The 19,053-nt window shown below is 50.4% G+C and overlaps 1 protein-coding gene across 4 annotated transcripts in view; it reads left to right on the top strand.

Annotated features, from left to right (window-relative positions):
- Positions 1-19,053, top strand: part of MGAT3 (beta-1,4-mannosyl-glycoprotein 4-beta-N-acetylglucosaminyltransferase) — an 85,393-nt gene that overhangs the window by 26,529 nt on the left and 39,811 nt on the right. Inside the window, exon 1 of one of the 4 annotated variants that reach the window (XM_085601264.1) lies at positions 12,539-13,170. The exons of the other annotated variants lie outside the window; for them this stretch is intronic. Within the exon in view, the coding sequence (XP_085457390.1) occupies positions 13,127-13,170 (44 nt within the window). The 5' untranslated portion in view covers positions 12,539-13,126. Of the gene's footprint in view, positions 1-12,538; positions 13,171-19,053 lie in introns of those variants that run through there. 4 annotated transcript variants of the gene reach the window in all.

Genomic DNA, 19,053 nt, shown 5'->3' with positions numbered 1-19,053 from the left:
GCGGTTTCTCCATCCGTCGCCCTCATTACATGGTCCGGACGGAAGGCAGATTGTCTCTTTAATGTAATGCTGGTCCAGGATTTATATTGCATTACTAATCAAATTCGAGCGCACCCACATGCTGCATTCACTGTACGGTCATTGTATAATGGACTGCCAGCAGCGGCATAATATGGACGCGCGTGGGATTGTGTGACGTCCCTTCGCCCTCACGTGAGTGCGTGCGCCAACCTCTGAATCTGACCGTTCAGAGGACTCCTGCATGACGAGGGAGGTGGGCCAGTCCACGCATGCGTGCATGCTCGTCCTCCGTCCATGGCAATGGGCCTTCCATTCCGGTCCTAAAGGAAACCTGAAACGAAGCTTTCCTCCATAATGGACTCAACACTCGGGTGTCTGGCTATCTTTGCAGATGTAAAGGGGTGTCGCCTCTGGGCCAGTTCTGGTCCACCTCACCTACATGTAGTCTCGGACTCCCGCGTACGACAGTCCAGAGGAGATCCTAGATACGCACATCTCAGTTTTCCTTGGCTCAGAACTCTGACCATGACATAGCCGCGCTGCCGCTTCCAGGCCTGGGGCCTACGCTGTATGCAGTATGCCTCTTCTAGGCGTAGGCCAGTCCATGTACATTTGTCCAGAAGCAATCCTAAACCTGTGCGCTCCCCTATACTGGAATGTTGGTTTTAAAAGTGTGTGTGTGTGGTTGCAAATGATGTGTGAGGGTTGTCGTATACACATACAAGTTCACTTTCTGACTATTACAGTCTGAGATTTCCTTGGGCTGGCCTATCAAACCTGGTGGTATTGGCATGTGTTTTCATGAAGAATTGCACACGTTGGGGGTGGGTGAAATTGGTTTATGCAGTCTCTGTTATCGTACATAATTTTCAATAAGAAACATAAACAATGTTTCATTATTTTTCTACGTTCGTGCTATCTGCGGAAAAGTAACTGGAAATTGTTTCTTGACAAGCTTTTTCAAAATTGTCTTTAGTGGGGAATCTCAAATATTTGTGGCTTCGCGTGCTCTGCACTTTGACGATGTCTTTCTTTGTCCTCCACAAAAAAGTATCGAGTTAAGAAACTGGTGGTCTAGGATAATTTCCGATTTGATGAGGTATACCCAGGCGCACAAGAATTATGCGATTGTGCGGCTGCAGCCGTTTTCACATAATGCTGGCTTTACCGCATTTGTTACATAATCCATCATCTGCAGATTTTAACAAAATAATTGTCTCTAGCTCAAACTGTTCAAAAGTAACTAACAAAGCAGGGGCACGTGTTGCTGCGCAGTAGAAGGCCTATTGCAAAAGTTGACTGGTAACCTTTCTGCCTCTTATTTCTATATTTGGGTATTAAACTGGTACTAACGAGGTCAAACCAATGCCCTGGCAGTGTTCACAAATGTAAACATGACAAAATAATGAAGTAATACTGTCACAAACTATCTCCTTACGCCTCATAATTTGCCATTTTTTGCCGCATAATTCACTCAATCCTGCCACATGGGTATATAACCCTGCCATAACTGTGCCATTTATTTGCTTATTGTGGGCATTCCCACAACATGATATAGCACAAATTGACATAATGCTGCCCCAGGCATAATGTTTGTCATTTATGTCGTGTTGTGAGGATGCGTCATACTTTGGTGCCCAACTCTTACTTAATGATGGTTGTGGCATAATAGTGCTAATTCTTTGCATATCATGGTCATTCAGGCCATGTCTCAAAATGGCACCCACTCCTGGAATAATGGTGCACATTCTTGGTGTACTAGGGGGATCTACAGTGACAGGGTAGGTTGCACAGCACTGACTGAGCAGGAGGCAAACCACACACTGCATGGTTACTTTACTCCTGCAATCAAAAGCGGCCAAACAGCACACTGCGCATTTACTTTACTTCTCCAATACCTAAGGGGCCTGATAACTCTACTTACAGAGTAGGAAGCTGAAATTCAGGTAGAGTTCTGAAGACCCGTTGCTGAAGAGCGTTTCTTTCATGGTATTCCTATCATAACCGGTAAGGGTAGGTCATTCACTATATTGACTTGGCTTCTTTCTATTTTTTAAACCTTTTTTTAGTAGTTATCAAATTTACCAAAGTAAAAGAATCCTGCATCATATTTGATATGTCACTAGTTCGCTTGGAATTTGGCTTAGTGAGCCGCGCCAGAGTGAGTTTATTATATTTTGCACAAAGTTGGAACAAGCCTCTTTGACCTCACTTATCTGGGCGGAAGTTGGATTCGGTAAGAAATCTAAATCTACCTCTTGGGGAGAGAATTCCTTCTGCACTGAGTATCATAGGGACTCTGCTGTCAATAGGCCCATCCTTTAAGCCCGTTGTAAACAAGCCAGTTACACTTGTCTCCTATCTACAGGATAAAAATCAATTTGCCAAGAAAGCCCATGCCCGGATGCTCGTAAACTCTTGTTAGTTTAAAACCACAGCTATATCTTAGCGACCCGTTTCCTATCACTATAACTCAAAATACACACCGCTGAGAATGGGTGATCTTCCCTCAAAAGATGTGACTCCACTCTGGAATTGTCCTTGGACAACACAATCCTTTCGCCTACGTAGATATAAAGGAGAATCGATAGCACATAGTTTGTGTGTTTGTCCAGATCTGACTGACGCACAGAAATGTTTTAACGCTCACACTTCAACACTTGACATATACGATCTTGTAGGCAGAGCACAAGTCCTAAAAAAAAAATGTGGGGGGACTAACCTAGTTAATCAGTATGCATGTGGCATCCCGGCGCGTGACATCACGACGCGTGACATCACAGGAAGTGGCATCCCAAGACGTGACATCAGATCTTAAGCCCTCGCATATATGTTTAACATGTCGATCATGAGTACATCGGAGCACATTTCGAGTATACATGCAAACCCTCCTGATTTAGGGAGAAGATTCACATTTTTATAAGCTACACATAAAACAATGATGCCTTTTGTCAGCGTAAACTTCCTCCACCCATAGTGCTTAACAAGAAAAAATTGTGATTTAAATTATTACAACGCCTCCTCGGGTAGTAAGATCTATATATATGCTATTTATTTTTCCAAATACTGGGAGAGGCCAACACATCTTACATTCTTACAGTGCATGCAAATCTCCTAAACAGAGCCTGAACAAAGTGAAAAGCTGCCTCTCTTAAGTATGTGTGAAGTGCTAACAAGGTGTGAGCCTTTGTTTCCCCTCTGCTTCATTTGCATCAGGTGTGAGGCTTCTGACTGCTCCCAGCCAGGAGACTCGAACAAAAGGAGGCCGGATGACTCCTCAGATTCTGCCTTTATGTGCCCAGCAGGAGTCTGAACTAAGAAAACCCCCCCTCCCCGCCTGCACATTGTTGTGGATCGAAAGCAGACAACAACGTGCAGGTTCTGCTGAGTGTGTCCCGGTGTTTGAAATTTACACCTGGACGAATTCAGCATATTTTCCAGTGGGGCCCATCTTCTTGGTAGGGTGGACAGCACGTCCCTGTCGATATCCTCTACATCAGATTGGGTGTTGCTGATTTTAACTCTTTGTTGTCAGTTCTGCAAGGAGGAGGTGGACCAGTTAAGGACGGCTCTTAAAAGGCCCATTCTGAATTCGAGTTTCTCTGAGGCGTTTGTGGTTGACCACGTTGAATGCGTTGATAAATCCAAAAGTATTGGGAGACAGGATTTGTTTTGGTCTAATGATGTTTGGATATCATCAAGGATGTTTAGAATGGTGACCTCGTGTTGTGACTAGGCCTAAAACCTGATTAGTGATTATCTAATAGGTTAAAATTCCTAATGTTTTCACATAGCTAATCGTGGGTGCATTTCTCAACCAATTTAGCCCCCAAAAGGCAGATTGGATACAGGTCGGATGTTGCTTAAGCCTTTATCGTCCGTGCCTGTTTTTTTTAGTAGGGCAGATACTTGGCCCATCTTCAGGCATTCTGGGAGGGATCTTGTTGGAATTATGCAGCCACAATTCTTGTCCATAGGGGAGTGATGGCTTGGTGGATCTCTTTGAGTAGGTTGGAGGGAATGGGATCGTCAATGTGTGTGGTGGGATTTATTAACTGAATGGTATTGTGGATTTCCCCCTCCGATTGAGATCTGAAACTGTTCAAGAAGGCTCGATTTTTGCTTGGGACAATAGGGATTTAGAATTTGTGACTTTTCTGGGAGAGTGGGGAAGATGGATTTCCCTGTGTTGGGCACTAGCTTCGCAGGGAATTGAGTGCTTATGCTTGCGATTTAGTTGAGAAGCCGTTGCAAAGGTTGTTCGAGTTGTCTTCAATTTTGGGTTATGCACATTTTCCTGATTGTTGTTTTATATTGTCAAAGAGTTTTCTAGGCCTGTTTTTCGGTCTGTCTAGTTGTGATCTGATTGCTGATGTTTTGGCTTTCCAAATAGTCACTTGTATGAGAATCTGTGCATTATCAATTGTTGGAGAAGGGCAGTGTTTGGGCCCTTCCTCCATAATCGTTCCAGATGTCTAAGTTGTCTTCTTTCATTGTTTATATTTTGGTTGAACCACTTTACTGTGTTTTTTTTCTTTTGACTGTTTAGACTTAGTTGAGCCACGTTCTGGGCTTTGTCATTCATGCTGCTGTTGTAGATATACATCAGTTCCTGAATTGATGTTAGGTTGGTCAGGAGTGCCAAGGAGGTTTGGCACAGATCCTTCAGTTCTGTTTATGTGGCTGTAATCCCTCTCCCAAGTTTTATCCCTTCTTGTTTGACCTAAGATTTTCGCTTCTCGTGTGGGTATTTGAAAAATAATTTGATTGTGATCTGACCAGTCTGTCGAGTGATGTCTAGCATATTTACTGATCCATTTTTAGCGATGATGAGGTCAAGTGTAGGCCCTTTGTTGTGAGTTGGTCCCTTGCATGCTTGAATCATGTTGAGGTCCTGAAGCAGGTTATTGAGTGCTGCCACAATGGGGTCTTTGTCATTGTTCCAGGGCAGGTTGAAATCTCCTAGTCTTATTGTCTTGGAGAGTGAAGTAGCATTGATTGTAATGGCTTACATAAGGTGCCCAAGGAAGAGTTTGCGCTAGCAGTTTATTTTCAAGCTTGATTTCAGCTCCCAGGAGTTCCCACGATGACCTCTCTTCTAGTGAGTGGGTTTACGGTTAGGGAGTTACTTTAGATTGTAGCGAGTCTTCCCCCCCAACCCCATTTCTTCAATGTGCAGTCTCGACGTAAAATGGCCTAATCTGGGGGAATGAGAAGGTCCAGTATTGGGGCAGCTGTTTGTTTGAGCCAGGTTTTGGTTAGAAAGAGAATGTCCAGATCATGCGTAAGGATCACACCTGCTGTGGCGGTTTCGTGTTTTGCAGCTGATCTGCAATTGTTCAGCATGCATTTCAGGTTTGTCACGGTTTTAGGAGTTACTGTGGTGGACCGTGTGTTTGTTGCATTCGGGATCAAGTTGTTGTGATTGACTTGTAGAGGGTTGTATCTCCGTTTTTTTGTAGTATTGTTATTCTTGTATCCGAAGTTCAAGTGGTTTCTGTTGGTGATGCCTGGTAAGTCACTCCGCCAACCAGTGTGTTAGTTACTACAGAGTCCAAAGGGCATGTGCTGCAGCTGCCTTCGCACAATAAGTAACCTAGCATTAATAACAAAAACGCCCTAGCCTCTCCCTTACGACCTGGAGCTCTGTGCGGTTGGACCACTGGGAGTGGTCCAACCAGTCATAATGCCCTGCAGCTCTCTGTACTAATGCCAGGCGTGAACTCTGTCCTCGAGACTGACCAGACCAGCTGTTTCTAGGAACCCCGAGCTTCCAGACCAGGGCTAGTGAACGCTGGTCTAGTGACCTGGAGCTGTGTGCTCCCCCCTACCTTTAATATAAGGAACGGAGTTCCTCTCTCCCGTTTTCAAATGTCTCCTCCTTTCTAGGTTTTGGATATGCACTCTGGATCTTGTAGTCATAGCTTTGAAATGTAATAAAGTAGGAATACAAGTTCCCGGATGCAAAGCGAAACCCTAGGTGAGCTACACGCTCATGGATTTAGGAAACTTGGGAACTCTGTAAGAATGTATCGGCCTGTCCTATAGTGAACCGGAGCTCTGTGCGCGTCGAACTTTCATAGACCTGGACAGGCGTGTCCTAGTGTCTTGAAACGTTGTGCTATTTTTGCCAGTAATACAAACTGGACCAGCCGGACCTGGAGATCAGTGCCCCCTCCCTCTCCTAAACTTTAATCCAGGAGGGAGCAGCCGGTTTTAGTGTCCTGGGGATCCGTGCCCCCCCTCCCTCTCCTTAACTTTAATCCAGGAGGGAGCAGCCGGTTTTAGTGTCCTGGGGATCCGTGCCCCCCTCCCTAGCCCGAACTTTAATCCAGGAGGGAGCAGCCGGTTTTAGTGTCCTGGGGATCCGTGCCCCCCTCCCTAGCCCGAACTTTAATCCAGGAGGGAGCAGCCGGTTTTAGTGTCCTGGGGGATCTGTGTCCCCCCTCCCTCGGGGTCGGATTGGGAAGGCGGGCAGTCGGGCATTGGCCGATGGGCCGGTGCCTAAAGCTGACATGTGGGCCAGTTTTTAAAGGGCCTCAGCTTAATTTCTGCCCTCCTAGGCCATTGCACTTCAGGCTATGGTGTGCGGGCAAAGGTGTTAAATGTTACAATCTGCCTTTATGGTGGCCAGGTGTTGCTCTATTTGTTGGGTCATTCTTACCTCCGGCCCCCATGGGGTCCCTGACCCCCCCTCCCCCCATTCCCCCCCCCTTGCCAGGCCATCATATTCAGGCAATGGTGGTTGGGGCGGGTGGGAGCATGCAGGGGGCCTCACAGGGGGAGCAGGACTTTTTAATGTGGTTCATCTACACCTCAGCCCCCACTGGAGCAGCAGTAGCTGTGTCCTTTTCCTTCACCCCTCCCTGCAAGGCCATCACCCTGAAGCTTTGGGGGTAACCTCTATTAGGCTTTTCTTAAACGAGAGAGGATGCGGGGTTGTGTCCAAAGACGCTTTGGCAGTTAGAGGCCAGGTTCCTGTCCCAGAGTCTGCTCAACACACCCTGTGATTCTGAGCGAGTCACTGAACTTCCCAATGCCTAAAGTCAAAATAAATTTGATCTTGTGTAGTGTAAGTACTGCTCATGTAAATCGCTCCAATGCCCTAGCGCCGAGTTCACCTTATGGAAAACTATAAAAAAGCAATTAGAAAGTAACACAGCAATTTATTTGCTACAAGATTCTTGAAGGGCGGTGGCATGATAATTAGAGCCCTTTTTTATATAAAAATATCCATATTCATTTTTAACATGAACGTGGCTTTGTTTTCTGTCTTTTTTGTTTAACTGTTAGTCACGGTTGAGTAAAGCCTTTAGAACATATATAAAGTGCTTTCAACTTAAGTTGACTTTTTAGATACTGATCAGAGGAAAAAAATTGAGACTTTTGTATTATTCTTCATTTGTGCACCGGCCAGGATATTAAAATACAGGTCATGTGGGTAAAAAACAGCCAGGTCGCCACCCAAGCCAGATCAGGTATTGTGGCCCTTGGGCCGTTATATTGCACCTTACCCACCTGGCCAAAATACTGTGCTTCTTGTTTTCACCCATCTTGCTAATTCTATAGGCTTTAAAATGCTTAGGTTACCAAACCTTTCCCCAAAAATGAGTCCAATGAGACTAACCAAATGATGTTTTTGAAAGGGCACGATCCACGCAGGTGGGCCGCTCTTTTGGGACTCCCCGGGCCTAATTGCAATCCCAATCCGACCCTGCTCGCCCTAACTTTAATCCAGGAGGGAGCAGCCGGTTTTAGTGACCTGGTGATCTGTGCCCATCCCGGCTTTAATACCAGGAGGGAGCAGCCGGTTTTAGTGACCTGGCGATCTGTGCCCATCCTGGCTTTAATACCAGAAGGGGGCAGCCGGGTTTAGTGACCTGGTGATCTGTGCCCATCCCGGCTTTAATACCAGGAGGGAGCAGCCGGTTTTAGTGACCTGGTGATCTGTGCCCATCCTGGCTTTAATACCAGGAGGGGGCAGCCGGGTTTAGTGACCTGGTGATCTGTGCCCATCCCGGCTTTAATACCAGGAGGGAGCAGCCGGTTTTAGTGACCTGGTGATCTGTGCCCATCCCGGCTTTAATACCAGGAGGGGGCAGCCGGTTTTAGTGACCTGGTGATCTGTGCCCATGCCGGCTTTAATACCAGGAGGGGGCAGCCGGTTTTAGTGACCTGGTGATCTGTGCTCATCCAGGCTTTAATACCAGGAGGGAGCAGCCGGTTTTAGTGACCTGGTGATCTGTGCCCATCCCGGCTTTAATACCAGGAGGGGGCAGCCAGTTTTAGTGATCTGGTGATATGTGCCCATCCCGGCTTTAATACCAGGAGGGGGCAGCCGGTTTTAGTGACAGCCGGTTTTAGTGACCTGGTGATCTATGCCCATCCCGGCTTTAATACCAGGAGGGGGCAACCGGTTTTAGTGACCTGGTGATCTGTGCCCATCCCGGCTTTAATACCAGAAGGGAGCAGCCGGGTTTAGTGACCTGGTGATCTGTGCCCATCCCGGCTTTAATACCAGGAGGGAGCAGCCGGTTTTAGTGACCTGGTGATCTGTGCCCATCCCGGCTTTAATACCAGGAGGGAGCAGCCGGTTTTAGTGACCTGGTGATCTGTGCCCATCCCAGCTTTAATACCAGGAGGGAGCAGCCGGTTTTAGTGACCTGGTGATCTGTGCCCATCCTGGCTTTAATACCAGAAGGGGGCAGCCGGGTTTAGTGACCTGGTGATCTGTGCCCATCCCGGCTTTAATACCAGGAGGGGGCAGCCGGGTTTAGTGACCTGGTGATCTGTGCCCATCCCGGCTTTAATACCAGGAGGGAGCAGCCGGTTTTAGTGACCTGGTGATCTGTGCCCATCCCGGCTTTAATACCAGGAGGGGGAAGCCGGTTTTAGTGACCTGGTGATCTGTGCCCATGCCGGCTTTAATACCAGGAGGGGGCAGCCGGTTTTAGTGACCTGGTGATCTGTGCTCATCCAGGCTTTAATACCAGGAGGGAGCAGCCGGTTTTAGTGACCTGGTGATCTGTGCCCATCCCGGCTTTAATACCAGGAGGGGGCAGCCGGTTTTAGTGACCTGGTGATCTGTGCCCATCCTGGCTTTAATACCAGAAGGGGGCAGCCGGGTTTAGTGACCTGGTGATCTGTGCCCATCCCGGCTTTAATACCAGGAGGGAGCAGCCGGTTTTAGTGACCTGGTGATCTGTGCCCATCCCGGCTTTAATACCAGGAGGGGGAAGCCGGTTTTAGTGACCTGGTGATCTGTGCCCATGCCGGCTTTAATACCAGGAGGGGGCAGCCGGTTTTAGTGACCTGGTGATCTGTGCTCATCCAGGCTTTAATACCAGGAGGGAGCAGCCGGTTTTAGTGACCTGGTGATCTGTGCCCATCCCGGCTTTAATACCAGGAGGGGGCAGCCGGTTTTAGTGACCTGGTGATCTGTGCCCATCCCGGCTTTAATACCAGGAGGGGGCAGCCGGTTTTAGTGACAGACGGTTTTAGTGACCTGGTGATCTATGCCCATCCCGGCTTTAATACCAGGAGGGGGCAACCGGTTTTAGTGACCTGGTGATCTGTGCCCATCCCGGCTTTAATACCAGAAGGGAGCAGCCGGGTTTAGTGACCTGGTGATCTGTGCCCATCCCGGCTTTAATACCAGGAGGGAGCAGCCGGTTTTAGTGACCTGGTGATCTGTGCCCATCCCGGCTTTAATACCAGGAGGGGGCAGCCGGTTTTAGTTACCTGGTGATATGTGCCTATCCCGGCTTTAATACCAGGAGGGGGCAGCCGGTTTTAGTGACCTGGTGATCTGTGCCCATCCCGGCTTTAATACCAGGAGGGGGCAGCCGGTTTTAGTGACCTGGTGATCTGTGCCCATCCCGGCTTTAATACCAGGAGGGGGCAGCCGGTTTTAGTGACCTGGTGATCTGTGCTCATCCAGGCTTTAATACCAGGAGGGGGAGCCGGGTTTAGTGACCTGGTGATCTGTGCCCATCCCGGCTTTAATACCAGGAGGGCGCAGCCGGTTTTAGTGACCTGGTGATCTGTGCCCATGCCGGCTTTAATACCAGGAGGGGGCAGCCGGTTTTAGTGACCTGGTGATCTGTGCCCATCCCGGCTTTAATACCAGGAGGGGGCAGCCTGTTTTAGTGACCTGGTGATCTGTGCTCATCCCGGCTTTAATACCAGGAGGGGGCAGCCTGTTTTAGTGACCTGGTGATCTGTGCTCATCCAGGCTTTAATACCAGGAGGGGGCAGCCGGTTTTAGTGACCTGGTGATCTGTGCCCATCCCGGCTTTAATACCAGGAGGGGGCAGCCGGTTTTAGTGACCTGGTGATCTGTGCCCATCCCGGCTTTAATACCAGGAGGGAGCAGCCGGTTTTAGTGACCTGGTGATCTGTGCCCATCCCGGCTTTAATACCAGAAGGGGGCAGCCGGGTTTAGTGACCTGGTGATCTGTGCCCATCCCGGCTTTAATACCAGGAGGGAGCAGCCGGTTTTAGTGACCTGGTGATCTGTGCCCATCCCGGCTTTAATACCAGGAGGGGGCAGCCGGTTTTAGTTACCTGGTGATATGTGCCTATCCCGGCTTTAATACCAGGAGGGGGCAGCCGGTTTTAGTGACCTGGTGATCTGTGCCCATCCCGGCTTTAATACCAGGAGGGGGCAGCCGGTTTTAGTGACCTGGTGATCTGTGCCCATCCCGGCTTTAATACCAGGAGGGGGCAGCCGGTTTTAGTGACCTGGTGATCTGTGCCCATCCCGGCTTTAATACCAGGAGGGGGCAGCCGGTTTTAGTGACCTGGTGATCTGTGCCCATGCCGGCTTTAATACCAGGAGGGGGCAGCCGGTTTTAGTGACCTGGTGATCTGTGCCCATCCCGGCTTTAATACCAGGAGGGGGCAGCCTGTTTTAGTGACCTGGTGATCTGTGCTCATCCCGGCTTTAATACCAGGAGGGGGCAGCCTGTTTTAGTGACCTGGTGATCTGTGCTCATCCAGGCTTTAATACCAGGAGGGGGCAGCCGGTTTTAGTGACCTGGTGATCTGTGCCCATCCCGGCTTTAATACCAGGAGGGGGCAGCCGGTTTTAGTGACCTGGTGATCTGTGCCCATCCCGGCTTTAATACCAGGAGGGAGCAGCCGGTTTTAGTGACCTGGTGATCTGTGCCCATCCCGGCTTTAATACCAGAAGGGGGCAGCCGGGTTTAGTGACCTGGTGATCTGTGCCCATCCCGGCTTTAATACCAGGAGGGAGCAGCCGGTTTTAGTGACCTGGTGATCTGTGCCCATCCCGGCTTTAATACCAGGAGGGGGCAGCCGGTTTTAGTGACCTGGTGATCTGTGCCCATCCCGGCTTTAATACCAGGAGGGGGCAGCTTGTCCCTGTGGGCAGGAGCTCTGCGCTTCTTCCGTGTGATCTGTATTCACGTGGCTCGTAAATTCTCAGACTACTCCAACCATCACACGACTCTCAATGCGTGAATGTAAGGCTCCTGAGGAAGGCACGTCGTCTAACTCCATACCCCGCCCCTTCTTCTCAAGGGCGGGCAGGGGTTGGGAAGTACCTGGATAACATCCTACTTAAATAATTAAAAATGTAAAAAAAGTAAACACAGGGGAGGAGGGACTTCGAGGAATGTGATGGAGCGCCTCAAACACCTGCTCAAATCCCAGGCGTGTGCTAAATCCTCATTTCAAACGCCGAACAAATATTAACACAAGCATTTCGGCACCAAGATAAAGTCGATGGCCGCTCGCTCGACACGTGTGATCCTGGTTGTAGAACGTAACCTCCTTCAGTTCCAAGATTGTAGCTGCGAGGTGGCCGCAGGTCATGGTGACAACTTCTACCCATGCGGCCTTTCGGCCAAGCGCGCGCTGTTTGGTGGCTCTTTTAAGTCCATAGTCCTGACAGGAAATGTAAGACTGCTAGGCCTAGCCTGCTTTGTGCAATTGACTGAAAAGCCACGAGTGTGAAGGTGTCGAGCTTGAAATGGAGGGGGTTCCCATTTCACTCCGAGCCTCAACAGATACGGCGGTCTCCACTCACGCACTTTTGACCGTCAAATGATTACTTTCAGGTGTGTTATGTAATTAGTTTAATGGAAGCAAAGGCAGACTACAACACCCAGAATGCACCAGTGATAACTCAAACGTTCCGAACTTGAAATAGTGTAGGTAATGAAATGGAAGGAGGTGAACCTCCTAGACACAGCCCACTTAACACCTATGAAAAGTGTAGATGCTTGGAATGGATAAATCAAAATTTAAAGCGAAATATAAAACGGTGGCTAGACCTACTTTTAAAAAGAATTAGCTATGGAAGTAAATGGTTTATGCAGCTCTCTACTTTCCCATGTTGGCGCGTCATTAAGCCCTCCAGGTTTCTGTGACTTGTAGTCCTGAGTTTCTAATGATATTACAGGAATGAATAGAAGTCCCAGAATGCAAAGCAACACTTCCCAGCTCCTGGCTGAGGTACTTACATATGGACTCGGGAAACGTGAGAACTCTGGCCTTTAGCGCTATCCTCTCGAGGGCCAAGGTAACAGTGTCTTTCTCCATCACTAACCCCCCCTCCTTCTACCATTCTCTCTTCTGCCCACCCCCGCCTCCCTGCAGGGGAGTAGCGTCAATAGTGCGGTTAGTTCAGTGGCACCGGAGCCCACTATATTCCAATTATGGCTGCATTTTGGTATCGGAATAGCAGACCACTCGTTTCCACTCTCGGAGAATTATCACTATCAAAGATTGCAAAGCGCCTAGAGGTTCTGGTGATCTATTTATTTCCCTGGGAGCTAATAAACAAGAAAACGCTCAGTTATCGCAACAGCTTGCAAGGGTGTGGTATTCGAGCCCAGCTGCCTGCTGTATCCACCGGCTGCCGCAATAAAAGAAGATTGCTTGTTTATAATTTTACCAGCCAATCCGGAGTCGGACACCAATCTGAAGTTTGACCAAGGCTCGCGCTGCACCGCCACTCCACATTCGTCTCTCGACATGTTTCCGCCTGGAAGCCATCGCCTCGATGTCCTGCCCCTTGTCTTGGATGACGTGTGCACGGTCCACCTCTCACCGACCACCTTGATCTTTCCCAGTGAGCATGCAGACAGTGTGCAGAGGGTTTCGGGGCTGCCTGTGGACGAGGTAAGGGTTTTGGTGTGGTTAAGTGGGCAAGGGGATATCCATGCCTGTGACCCCCATGGCTCGTGCACGTGGGTGAATCCGAGCATGATCCCATTAAAGTATAGATTATTTTAGGGAGCTGATGCAGCTTTGCATAGAGAACGCCCCTTGAGGTCTATAGATGCATGTTGCTTTTTAGGATGGCAAATCTGGTCAAAAAGCTGGCGACACCCTCCAAATGTGGATGACTCGGCGGATATGGGTGTATACCTGGGCCAGGGCGGTCACGGTATCTATAGTGTAGGGATTCATTTTAGGATGGCCACCGCCATCAGGCCATTATGGACACTGTTGCTAGAAATGAACGTTTGTGTGATAAAACAATGCATTCTGGATATTGCAGTCTTGCTTTCCTTCCTCTGAGTAAATTAGATGAACACACTTGAAAATCATTTTTACATGATAGTTTAGGAGTGGAGACAGTGTCCGCAATGACCTGGAGCGAGGTAGTTACCATAAATTCGCTGGGGTTTGTTTTTCCAAGCCATTCAACGGCCACTGAAAGTGGAAATTTACAATACCTGCAGGTGCATTGGTGTGGCTATCACTGAAAGGGTGGTTAGTGGTGTTTATTTTTCTGCAACAGTGAGGCACAGGACAAACATGAACTATTTCTTTAGAATTTTGGTCCTTTTTTCTCTGTGAAACTTTTTTTAATGAGCCTTTTCAAATCTCTAAACCTGAAACACATTTTGTTTCCCAAGTAGGTTTAGAGGTGCCCACATTTGTGTTGTGCCACGCGTGGGGTGATATGTGGTGGCTTCACTTGGATCTTATTCCTGAGGGGGTAAAGTGAGGCGTTGCGGATGTAAGGTGGTGAGCTGGGAAGAGACAAGGTGGATCTTCCTTTTTTTTTTTTTTTTTTTTTTTTTTTTTTTTTTTTTTTAAACCTTTTTATTGGATTTTAGCATGTTGCATGTCATACAGTAATCAGCTTAATCATTGCAGTAGTACAAATTTCATTATCAGCAATAGGACACGGGCAGCGGGGGAAGCCATCACATAGTGGATTCGGTGGTGGAGGAGGGGTATCCCTCCCAGCTTCTCTGCCAGAGTTGCCAGAAGGCATCGGGCGGCCGGTAGTAAGACTTGCCGTCGTTCTCCGACCCGCATGCTCATCTCTGATCCTAAACCCCTGTGTTGGGTATCATGCGTGGGTAATCCAGTTTCCAAACTAAACTTGGGGGTATGTAACTCTGGAATTATGGGGTTCGGGGGGGAGGGGGAAGGGGCAGGGGTTGCAGAAGGCAAGGGGCCGTGTAGAGGGGTCCCAGAACAGAACGCTAGCGTTGTGCATTTTACATGCTCCTGGTCAATGCCATGATTCCGGGGGGACGCCCCAGGTGAGTGGTTGTCGCTTGGAGGAAGGAAAGGGGTGGGGGATGAAAGAGCGGTCGTGTGCGTGGACTGGGATGCAGGTGAAGCTGGTGTCGCCTGGAGGATTTGCGTGTGCTCTGCATTGCTCGCATGCGCTAGTCAAAAGTCTTGTAGGAGTGTTGCCCATTCTAATGAGAGAGGTCGCCGTCGCAGACCACGAGCCTCCTCCTGTCGAATAAGATCTTCCTCAGCTTTCAGCCGCGGCCCACTTCTGCACCGCTCCCCACCACGCAGCTATTGGTGGCCCCTCAGCCGCTCGCCAATGCATTGCCACACTGCGCTTGGCCAACAGCACGGCTAGTAGGGCAAATTTGGTCTCCACCTTCTTTTGCTTGTTGCGCTTAAAAATGCCTAGGGCACATGCCTCCCATGTATGGAAGTCTGTGAGACCTGTGACTGTCTGCATGGTGGCGTGCACCGCCGTCCAGAGGGTTTGTATCACTGGGCATGACCAAAACTTATGAGCAAATGTGGCTTCCGGGGTGTGACATCGAGGGCAATTAAAAGTGGGATGTCGGGTAGAAGCGTTTAAGCCGCGCCGGTGTGAGATAGGCTCGGTGTAATATGTTGAACTGGATGTTTTTGAACCTCTGATTGCGGGACACTTTTTTGTGGTGTTCTAGGGCCAGCCGACATTCACGATCGTGAAGGGCACGCCCGAAATCCTCCTCCCAGCGGAGCCGTAAGCGGGTTAGCGGCACCCGTGTGAGTTCCATAATGGATTTGTAGATCCATGTGATGTGGTGCCTGCCAGCCCCCATGCGTAATAGTGTGTGCAGCACCGGATGAGTATTGGGTTCCCCGTTCCCGAGGTCCCAGGTCCGCTCACAGTCCGCTATCAGCTGCCTATGCAACAGGAATTGGCCGGCTGGAAGCCCGGTCTCTTCGACTAGGTCTGCGAACGGGATCAATTGGCCATCGGAGAACAGGGCCTCTGTTTCCGTGAGTTGGAATTCGGTCCAGATTCTAAGCTCTCCCGCGATGTAGAACCCACGTCCCCTAGGGAGGCCCGCCAACGGTAGTAATGGCGAGTAAAATGGTACTCCCTTGGACATGAGGGCAACTCGCATGGTACAGGCTCTGGCTGCCTTGACCAGCAGCGGATATGCTGAGACAGGTCTGGTGCCTGGGAGGAGCATTCGGGTCAACTCCGGGACCGTCACTTGTCTGTCCTGGGACATCGTTTCCCAAAGGTGGTGATGCGCCGTCCACCGTGACAACCACTGCAGCTGCGCCGCCAGAAAATAGGCTTCAAAAGATGGGGCGCCCATCCCTCCCTGATCGCGGGGCAGCTGTAGAGCCGAAAGGGCCACTCTGCTGCGGCCCCTCCCCCATATCAAGGAAATTAGTAATGAGATGAGCTCCTGGAAGAGGGCCCGCGGCGAGACAACTGGAATATTGGTGAAGTAATATAAAAGACGGGGTACCATGATCATTTTAGATAAGGCTACCCTCCCAATGGGGGCCAGGGAGAGGGTCCGCCAGAAAGCAACTTGACTCTTAAGTCCCCGCAGGGCCCGATAGTGGTTGCCCCCCAGGAGGTCTCGGGGCTCATGATAGTCTGACGCCCAAGTACCGCGGGGCGTCACCCGCCCATGCCAGCGTAGCGTTTCCGATACGTAGCTCCCTATGCGGAGTGTGCGGATGCAGGGGGTAGAGAGAGGATTTCTGCCAGTTCACCCGAAGTCCCGCAGCTCTCTCGAAGTCTGCTAGTGCGGCCCAGAGGGTGGTGAGGTCCGCCGCGATGTCTCTAACGTATATCAGGAGATCATCCACATATAGGGAGATGCAGTGTGTGTGATCCCCCAGAGGGATGCCCCATTGCTCGCCCACCTCCCGTAGCCGAGCTGCCAGAGGCTCCATAGCAAGAGCAAATATAACCGGGGACAGGGGACACCCCTGACGGGTACCACGCATGATCGGGATGGAAGAAGACACGGAGCGGTCTATTCTGACCCTCGTGGAGAGGTCCGTGTATAAAAGCCGGGTGTACATCGTAAATTGGGTCCCCATGCCCACCCTCCGTAGTACATCGAAAAGGTATTGCCACGCCAGAGTGTCGAATGCCTTCTCCAGATCCAGCACGAGGCACGCCGCCCTCGGGAACTTGCCCCGTACCCCGTCCTGGACCTGGAACAGTCTCCGTATATTCTGGGAAGTATTTCTCCCAGGGACGAATCCACACTGATCTATGTGCACTAGTCTGGGGCGTCAGTCAGTCTGTCTGCTAGGATCCTTCCCAGGATTTTGCAATCCCGTAGTCAGGAGAGATAGGTCGGTAGGAAGGCCGGAGCAAAGGATCCCGATCGGGTTTGGGGAATGTTACCAAAACCGATTCTCGCATCGATTTGAGGGAGGAGTCCCCTTTCTAGCGCATCCCTAAAGACTTTGTCCAGCTGCGGGGCTAATTGCTGGGAGAACGTGGAGTACAGTTACATCGGGAACCCGTCATGACCCGGAGCCTTGTTTTTGGCCAGGTGGTGCATGGCAGATTTGATTTCCGCCATCGTGATCGGGTTATCTAACGTCTTGCGTTCCTCATCCGTGAGTTGGATTATGGTACGTGATGTCAACATGTTCCGTATGTGTTCCCCCCCCCCCTGTCCGGCATGGGCTCCCTATAGAGCGTGGCGTAGTAGTCCTGGAAGGCATCTAAGATATCAGTTTGCGCATAGACTATCTCTCCAGCGGTGTTTCGAATACTAGTGATCGGTTGTGTGTGCGTGTCTTGACGGATGAGCCAGGCCAGTAAGGCGCCTGCGCGGGTACCTTCGCTGTGGATTCTGGTGGTGTACGTGCGGAAATTATACCGGCGTAGATCAGCGCATGCCTCTTCATATTTGGTTTTGGCCTCCGCCAATAGTGTAGGGGGGAGCTCCCGTTGGTCGGCCGCATTAGAGAGCCTAGCCACTTGTTGTTCTGTGGTCTGGACTGCTCTTTCTAATGTCTGCTTCACTCCGGTGATTTGTCTGATGCATGCTCCCCGTAGGACTACCTTGAATGTGTCCCATTCTAGGGCCCTTGTCGAGGTAGTGCCTGCGTTGTCAGCGAAAGTGTTGGATGGTTTCTGACTGCTCGTGTTTGAACACTGGGTCCAGAAGGCAGTCCCTGGGGAGGCACCATGTGGGGATCGGCGGCGCTGGGGGTCGCCACACTAGTGTTAACGTGTGCGCGTCGTGATCAGAGATTATCCTGCCCAAGTAGTCCGAGTGCCTGATGCTGGGAATGAGAGATTGTGTACACATAAAGCGGTCCAAACTGACTCGAAGGTCATGTGGTGTCGAGTGAAATGAGTATATTTTGGAGTCCGGGTGTATGTGCCTCCATGCGTCCACCAGGGACCAGTGAGCAGCCCAGGCACGGAACGCGGCTGATTGTGCATGGGTTGGGAAGCGCGCGGCCGGGGGGTAGGATCTGTCCAGTGTGAGGTCCAGGGAGCAGTTATAATCCCCTCCCAGTATCCACGGGGACAGTGTGTATCCCGCTAACGCGCTCGTCATGGTTCCCCAAAAAGGTGCCTGTTCTACATTTGGGGCATATACACTGCCTACAAGGAGGGGCAGCCCATCCAACAATCCTCCTAGTAGTGCATAGTGACCCTCAGGATCCACTCGTCTGCCGGTTTCGCGAAAGGGCACTCCGGGCCAGATCCAGATGAGCGCTCCTCTCGCGAAAGCGGAGTAGGGCGTGCCGCAGAAGGTGCCCCGCCACTTCTTCTGGAGTTTGCGTAGTTCCTCCCCAGTGAGGTGGGTCTCCTGGAGGGATATGATCTGTGCTCGCTGCCGCTTGATGTACGCGTATATCGCATAGCGCTTCCGGGCTGTATGCATCCCCCGCACATTGAGGGTTAAGAACTGGAAGTCCGTGTGTGCCATGGTAGGGTCGACATTGGGTCGCAGTTGCGTTCTATTCCCAAGAGAGGGGAGCCTCCTTTCACTAGCCAGTGAGTGGTATGTGCATAACTATGTAGAAATGTATGTGTATGCCCCTGCCCCCTATCTGGGGAGTAACCAAAGATCATGGCGAATGGGGTGGGGAAACTGAGAACTGGGGTCGGGAAACAGTCCCAATACTGGGGACCTATCGCTGGGGGCGATACGTCTAAACTGACGCTCTGGAAGAAGGAGAGTGTCGACAAACAATGAACAATCGTGGGGGTGGTGGTTCGTGTATGCGAGGGTGATCCATGGACGGGTTCTGGAAGGATCACTGTGCGTCATGTGGTCCCGGACTGTTACTGGGCTGTGGTGCACAAGTGGTATGATAGACCTACCAGTGTATGTGGGGGGGTTTCTCCCTTGATCAGCTGTGAGCAGGGCTGCCCTGTGTCCATTCAGCCCCAGAGTCCCATTACCGCGTCTCCCTTGCAGCCTCGGTGTCAGGAACCTGCGTGAATCCTACCCCATAAGATCTGCTGTCTGGGGGGTGACTTGCGGCAGGGTGACGGAGTCTCCCTTGGACGATGCT

This window comes from Triturus cristatus, chromosome 4_2 (genome assembly GCF_964204655.1).
Source record: "Triturus cristatus chromosome 4_2, aTriCri1.1, whole genome shotgun sequence".
Classification (NCBI taxonomy): Eukaryota; Metazoa; Chordata; class Amphibia; order Caudata; family Salamandridae; genus Triturus; species Triturus cristatus.
Note: the sequence above shows the minus strand (reverse complement) of the source record. Positions and strands in the feature narration are given on the sequence as shown.